General features: G+C 45.3%; 1 protein-coding gene across 1 annotated transcript; it reads left to right on the top strand.

Annotated features, from left to right (window-relative positions):
* Window positions 1-3,325: 3,325 nt before the first annotated feature.
* On the top strand, window positions 3,326-4,315 carry LOC143956716 (olfactory receptor 52N2-like). The gene has a single exon (XM_077466908.1). It carries the CDS (start codon window positions 3,356-3,358, stop codon window positions 4,304-4,306), a length of 951 nt encoding a protein of 316 aa, XP_077323034.1. The 5' UTR covers window positions 3,326-3,355; the 3' UTR covers window positions 4,307-4,315.
* Window positions 4,316-8,049: the final 3,734 nt, after the last annotated feature.

The raw sequence follows: 8,049 nt of genomic DNA, 5'->3' as shown, positions 1-8,049 counted from the left end.
GGAAGGTGATCTGCTCTGATGTATGGAGGAAGGTGATCCGTTCTGATGTACGGAGGAAGGTGATCTGCTCTGATGTATGGAGGAAGGTGATCTGGTCTGATGTATGGAGGAAGGTGATCTGGTCTGATGTATGGAGGAAGGTGATCTGCTCTGATGTACGGAGGAAGGTGATCTGGTCTTATGTACGGAGGAAGGTGATCTGGTCTTATGTACGGAGGAAGGTGATCTGGTCTGATGTACGGAGGAAGGTGATCTGCTCTGATGTATGGAGGAAGGTGATCTGCTCTGATGTACAGAGGAAGGTGATCTGGTCTGATGTACGGAGGAAGGTGATCTGGTCTGATACACGGAGGAAGGTGCTCTGGTCTGATGTATGGAGGAAGGTGATCCGCTCTGATGTATGGAGGAAGGTGATCTGGTCTGATGTACGGAGGAAGGTGATCTGGTCTGATACACGGAGGAAGGTGATCTGCTCTGATGTATGGAGGAAGGTGATCCGTTCTGATGTACGGAGGAAGGTGATCTGCTCTGATGTATGGAGGAAGGTGATCTGGTCTGATGTATGGAGGAAGGTGATCTGGTCTGATGTATGGAGGAAGGTGATCTGGTCTGATGTATGGAGGAAGGTGATCTGCTCTGATGTATGGAGGAAGGTGATCTGGTCTGATGTATGGAGGAAGGTGATCTGGTCTGATGTATGAAGGAAGGTGATCTGCTCTGATGTATGGAGGAAGGTGATCTGGTCTGATGTATGGAGGAAGGTGATTTAGTCTGATGTATGGAGGAAGGTGCTCTGCTCTGATGTATGGAGGAAGGTGATCTGCTCTGATGTATGGAGGAAGGTGATCTGGTCTGATGTATGGAGGAAGGTGATTTAGTCTGATGTATGGAGGAAGGTGCTCTGCTCTGATGTACAGAGGAAGGTGATCTGCTCTGATGTATGGAGGAAGGTGATCTGGTCCGATGTATGGAGGAAGGTGATCTGGTCTGATGTATGGAGGAAGGTGATCTGCTCTGATGTATGGAGGAAGGTGATCTGCTCTGATGTATGGAGGAAGGTGATCTGCTCTGATGTACGGAGGAAGGTGCTCTGGTCTTATGTACGGAGGAAGGTGATCTGGTCTGATGTACGGAGGAAGGTGATCTGGTCTGATACACGGAGGAAGGTGCTCTGGTCTGATGTATGGAGGAAGGTGATCCGCTCTGATGTATGGAGGAAGGTGATCTGGTCTGATGTACGGAGGAAGGTGATCTGGTCTGATACACGGAGGAAGGTGATCTGCTCTGATGTATGGAGGAAGGTGATCCGTTCTGATGTACGGAGGAAGGTGATCTGCTCTGATGTATGGAGGAAGGTGATCTGGTCTGATGTACGGAGGAAGGTGATCTGGTCTGATGTATGGAGGAAGGTGATCTGGTCTGATGTATGGAGGAAGGTGATCTGCTCTGATGTATGGAGGAAGGTGATCTGCTCTGATGTATGGAGGAAGGTGATCTGGTCTGATGTATGGAGGAAGGTGCTCTGGTCTGATGTATGGAGGAAGGTGATCTGGTCTGATGTATGGAGGAAGGTGATCTGCTCTGATGTATGGAGGAAGGTGATCTGCTCTGATGTATGGAGGAAGGTGATCTGGTCTGATGTATGGAGGAAGGTGATCTGGTCTGATGTATGGAGGAAGGTGATCTGCTCTGATGTATGGAGGAAGGTGATCTGCTCTGATGTATGGAGGAAGGTGATCTGCTCTGATGTATGGAGGAAGGTGATCTGGTCTGATGTATGGAGGAAGGTGATCTGGTCTGATGTATGGAGGAAGGTGATCTGGTCTGATGTATGGAGGAAGGTGATCTGCTCTGATGTATGGAGGAAGGTGATCTGGTCTGATGTATGGAGGAAGGTGATCTGGTCTGATGTATGGAGGAAGGTGATCTGCTCTGATGTACGGAGGAAGGTGATCTGGTCTTATGTACGGAGGAAGGTGATCTGGTCTGATGTACGGAGGAAGGTGATCTGCTCTGATGTATGGAGGAAGTTGATCTGCTCTGATGTACGGAGGAAGGTGCTCTGGTCTTATGTACAGAGGAAGGTGATCTGGTCTGATGTACGGAGGAAGGTGATCTGGTCTGATACACGGAGGAAGGTGCTCTGGTCTGATGTATGGAGGAAGGTGATCCGCTCTGATGTATGGAGGAAGGTGATCTGGTCTGATGTACGGAGGAAGGTGATCTGGTCTGATACACGGAGGAAGGTGATCTGCTCTGATGTATGGAGGAAGGTGATCCGTTCTGATGTACGGAGGAAGGTGATCTGCTCTGATGTATGGAGGAAGGTGATCTGGTCTGATGTACGGAGGAAGGTGATCTGGTCTGATGTATGGAGGAAGGTGATCTGGTCTGATGTATGGAGGAAGGTGATCTGCTCTGATGTATGGAGGAAGGTGATCTGCTCTGATGTATGGAGGAAGGTGATCTGGTCTGATGTATGGAGGAAGGTGCTCTGGTCTGATGTATGGAGGAAGGTGATCTGGTCTGATGTATGGAGGAAGGTGATCTGGTCTGATGTATGGAGGAAGGTGATCTGCTCTGATGTATGGAGGAAGGTGATCTGGTCTGATGTATGGAGGAAGGTGATCTGGTCTGATGTATGGAGGAAGGTGATCTGCTCTGATGTATGGAGGAAGGTGATCTGCTCTGATGTATGGAGGAAGGTGATCTGCTCTGATGTATGGAGGAAGGTGATCTGCTCTGATGTATGGAGGAAGGTGATCTGCTCTGATGTATGAGCACTGTATACCGCAGTGCTGTACAGAGATCACTGAGCAAGTCACATCAGTCTCTGTATCAGAGGAACTTACACTCTAATGTCTCCTCCCCCACAGTCACATACTATTGTTATTATACATTTACTGTATATAGCTTTTAATATAGCTATGCATTTATTTACATATTTTATTTTTTATTATTATTTTTATTTTTTATTATATACGTATTATTATAATATCTATCTATCTATCTATCTATCTATCTATCTATATATATATATATATATATATATATATATATATATATATATATATATATATATATATATATATATATATATATATATATATATAATGTGTGTGTATGTATTATTTTATTTTATTTTTTTTCCAACAAAATTGATTATTTAGGAAAAACTGATAGAAGAACTGAGATAGACCCAGAATATTATTAATACATGTGGGACCTCTTTTTTTATATGTGATTTATCTGCTGCAGAATAGTAATTTTTTCTCGGTGAAGATAAATCCCTAAAGTGTTTCCTGATTTTGTCATACTGAGAAGAGGACATCTTGGACCAGCACACAATAGAGTCATGTTGTCTGGTGGTGATAATCTGAGCTCCTCTTATTTCATCCTGATTGGAATTCCTGGTCTGGAAGATGTCCATGTCTGGATTTCATTCCCAATCTTCTTCATGTACCTGATAACCTTGTTGGTCAATATTAGTGTCCTTCTTACCATTAAAAAGGAGGAGAGCCTCCACCAGCCCATGTACCTCATCCTTTCCATATTGTTGTTATCAGACCTTGTCCAATCCAGTGCTGCCCTTCCCAAAATGCTCCTGCTCTTCTGGTTCAACCTCCGAGAGATCTCCTTTGAGGGCTGCCTGGTTCAGATGTTTTTCATCCATTCCTGCGCCATCATGGCCTCCACTGCCGTCTTGGCTATGGCCTTTGATCGTTATGTTGCCATATGCCAACCACTGAGATATTCCACCATCTTGACCAACCCATTAATTGCAAAAATTGGAATCTTGGCGGTCATGAGAGGAACTCTTCTGATATTTCCACTTCCTTTGCTGGTCAAGAGTTTGCCATTTTGCCGGAGCCATGTGATTAATCATACTCATTGTGAACACATGGCCGTAGCTAAGCTGGGCTGTGCAAACATCAGAATTAATGTTGTGTATGGGTTGATAGTCGCTCTGCTTGTAGTTGGAGTAGATGTCATGGGCATTGCAGTGTCATATGTAATGATTGTCACCGCTGTCTTCAACCTCCCATCCCGAGAGGCCCGACACAAAGTTGGGAACACATGCGTCAGCCATGTTTGTGTAATAATTTTGGCTTATGTCCCGGCACTTTTCTCCGCTGTCACTCAAAGGTTTGGGGGGCACACAGCTTCTTCCACCCAAATTATCCTGTCTATCCTATACCTGATAATTCCTCCAATGCTCAACCCAATAATATATGGAATAAAAACCAAAGAGATCCAGAAGAACGTTCTAAAATTATACTGTCCACAGAAGTCCAGATTTCAGTAATTTTGGACATATTTTGCTGGACTTGCTGAACCCGCACTGCAAAGAACATGCCGATAAAAAAGGAAACCGGTCACCTTTGTTTGGCTGAGCAGAATCAGGACTCATTCTTTTCAAATGGTCTGAATATTAAAAATTAGAGGGGTACAAAATAAAGCATATAAAGCATTTTAAGAGAACGAACCCAATTTGCCATATAGTGGTATACCAGAAGATACTGGGACTTCCTCAAGGGGAAAATTATTTAAGGTATCTAAAGGAATCTCTTTCTTTTATAAATGCTGCGACCAGAATTTCTTGGACAAAAAAAATAAAAAATTGAACGCCATGCTAGGATGGGAAATTGGATTGGACCAAACATTTACATTAGAACGATGGCTGCAGGCCATGATGGTTAACAGTAGATCATCAGCAATTGTACAGATCACTGGGATAACTCTCCAAAAATATTTCATAGATGACTTCACGAGACTTCAAAAAAAGTTTCAACCAGAGTCCTCCCCAGTTGCCACTTTGCTGTAGGAACTGTAACCAAATAGGCAACCTATAGCCTATCCTTCGGAGATGTGACGTTCCCCAGAAGTTTTTTCCTCCCGTATCCGTCATTACAGGGCTACAAATTCCTTTTCTCAGCATAGGGTTGCAGTCCCCCCATCCCACCCAGCCACTAGAACTATGGTAGTACATCTTCTATTTGCTGCTCATATTACCTGTTGCCAGAAAGTGGAAATCATTAGGGATGCACCGATACCATTTTGTTCACCAGTAAAAACACATTTTTTCTTTTTAGTACTCGCCGATACCGAACGCAACTGTTTTGTTTACACTTCAGCTGTCAGATGTACAAAGCATTGTATTACAAGCATTTTTTACAATTTGAAACGTGTAAATATATGTTTCTTTCAAAGTTTTTATTGGTATTAAAAAACAACAAAAGAGACATTGACAGTAGGTACAATCATTGCCAATATAAAACGAAGGCACTTCAATCTGGCCGCAGCTGAGAGTGAGTTTACAGGAGTATAACAATCAACCTGGTAATGGTACCGTTACGACATAAATCCCTGGCCATTGTTTGTGCTTAAGAACTAGAACTTAGAGAGAAGGCCCCCGGCATCCCAAATGGGAGCAATCTGTGCCTGGAGGTCTCCCCGCCGAGTCCGACTAATATTATTGACTCCGTGGCTCGGAGAAGTCACTGAGATCAAGTCACCAGGTAGCTTAGCAGGAGGTGCTAGATGGTAGCCTGACTTGTCTAATGCGGGCCAGATAGACAGGCCATAAATAAACAACTAGTACTTACTAGAGAAAAAGAAAAGGAGAGGGAAAAAAAGAAAGAAGGAAAGAGATCCGGAATGAGTCAAAGAGAAAGAGTTGAGTCTGGTCTAGCCAGGGATGACCCCAGAGAAACTAATGATGATCTCCTGGTCGAACCTGGATGCACGGACCCCCACATACAGGGACCATGGTTCCCAAATGGCTTTGAACTTTGGAACTGAATCGGTTAATATGCTAACAAGCTTCTCCTGCGACATAATCCAGGAGATCTTACGTTTAACTGCTGAGAGGGGTATTGTTGGTTGTTTCCATGCTTTAGCAATGGACATCTTGGCTCCTAAGAATATAAAGTGGATTCGTTTACGGCTTGCTTTAAGAATGTTAGGTAGACTGTCATTGAGGAAGGCTACAGAGGGGGACCTCGAGAGTTGGTGTGAAGTTACTTTTTGTATCAGGGTGAACACTCTGGCCCAGAATGACTGATTCTCGGGCATTCCCACCAGATGTGGACCTTAGACCCCTGAAGCTGGCATCCCCGAAAGCATAGTAGATTTGCTGTAGGGAAAAAGGAGGCCAACCTCGAGGGGGTGAGGTACCACCTAGTTAGGACTTTGACGTTGCACTCCATCAAGGAATTGTTTTTCACCCCCTTGAAAGCTCTGGAAAATGAGGACTGCCACTTCTCAAGGTCCCAGTCAATCTGGGGGTTCCCCTCCCATTCAATCATGTACGAGGACATGGAGGATGGGGATGAAAGTGTTTGGTATATCATGGAGATTCCGCCACTCTGATCACTAGCCTGGCCACACCATACCTCATATGGTGTAAATTTAGGTGGGATAGGTTTCCCCTTCCAGAGACTGTGGAGGAAATTCTGTATCTGTTGGAACCTAAAGTGTTCTGAAATTGGCATCTCCAGGTTTTGTCTGCAAAATTTGTGGGATACTGGGCCAGAGGGGGTGAAGACGTGCCCGATGCGGTACAGCCCCATATCCAGCCACCATTGGAAGGATTTAATTTCCCAGCCTGGGGGGAAGTCTGGGTTACGAAATATGTGGGCTAGGGGCCTGCATTCTGAGGAGATGGATGGGAGAGATTTCACCTTATCCCACAGGGATAGGGATTGTGAGAGGAAGGGAGAAAATATTGGGGGTTGGTCTCTGGTGGGAGACCACAGGATATAGTCTAGGGTATGAGCTGGGACTGGCTGCCACTCTATGGAGACCCAATCTGGCTTTTCAAATTTGGTGTATATCATGGACAATTGCGTAATTCTTGCTGCCAGGAAGTACCAGTGGAGGCAGGGGAGACCCAACCCCCCCCCCCCGATACCTAAAGTGAAATAGTGTCTTTTGTTGAAGTCTTTACCCTGAGCCCCTCCCCGTATAAATTTGGTGACTTTACTTTGTAGAGACTTTAGGTGGTCTTTTCTGATGTTTATGGGTAGGGAGCGGAATAAGTAAAGGAGTCTGGGCAGGAGGGTCATTTTAACTGAGTGTATTCTTCCCAACCAAGACAAACCTTCTCTGTCCCAGTTTGTCAGGTCAGATGCAAGTTTTCGGTACATGGGGGGAAAGTTAGCAGGATACAAGTGCTCAAATTTGGTCGTTAGGGTGATCCCCAGGTACTTGATGGAGGAGGAGCTCCATTCGAATTTGAAAGCGCCCTGAAGCGCAGCTACTACTGCAAGCTTAAGGGATATGTTGAGTGCCTGGGATTTCGTGTAATTCACTGTAAGCCCCGAGATGATCGAAAATTCCTTCAGGAGTTTGCAGAGGTTGGGTAGTGTTGTGGTCGGTGAGGTTAGGAACAGGAGAATGTCTGGGGTCTGGGATTGGCAGAGAGGGGCGGCAGTCATGGATTAGTTAGTGCGGTGTATTAGTCTAGCAGCAGCATTCATAGTAGACTGAAGGGGGGAGGGGTCTGCTTAAGGCTCAGCCATTAAGGAGAGAGTTGCAGTAGTCAAGGCGGGAAATAATCAAGGAGCTTTGTGGTGTCATTAGTCAGGAAGGGTGGAATTCTGGGAATGTTGTGGAGGGGAAGGCGGCAGGATTTAGCCAGTGATTGGATATGGGGGCTGAAGGAGAGGTCAGAGTTAAGGATTACACCCAGGAGCCTGGCATGTGTGGGGGTACCAATGGTTGTGTTGTTGATATTAATGGTAAAGTCACGGGGGGGGGGGGGTTGTCATCTAACAAGCTCAGTTTTAGAAAGCTTAAGAGTTTGAGGAAGTGGTGTGACCTCCATATTGATATGTCATTTAGTAAGTTTGGGGAATCAGCAGGACCTCCTTCCTCCTGCCGGTGACCCCTCTAGTGATATAAAGATCTATATAGAGGAATCAGGACCTCCTTCCTCCTACCGGTGACCCCTCTAGTGATATAAAGATCTATATAGAGGAATCAGGACCTCCTTCCTCCCGCTGGTGACCCCTCTAGTGATATAAAGATCTATATAGAGGAATCAGG

This window comes from Lithobates pipiens, unplaced genomic scaffold, assembly GCF_037356315.1.
Source record: "Lithobates pipiens isolate NorthernLeopardFrog02 unplaced genomic scaffold, aLitPip1_a1.2 Scaffold_41, whole genome shotgun sequence".
NCBI classification, from domain to species: domain Eukaryota; kingdom Metazoa; phylum Chordata; class Amphibia; order Anura; family Ranidae; genus Lithobates; species Lithobates pipiens.
The sequence above is the reverse complement of the archived record's forward strand: the minus strand, read 5'-3'. Positions and strand labels throughout refer to the sequence as shown.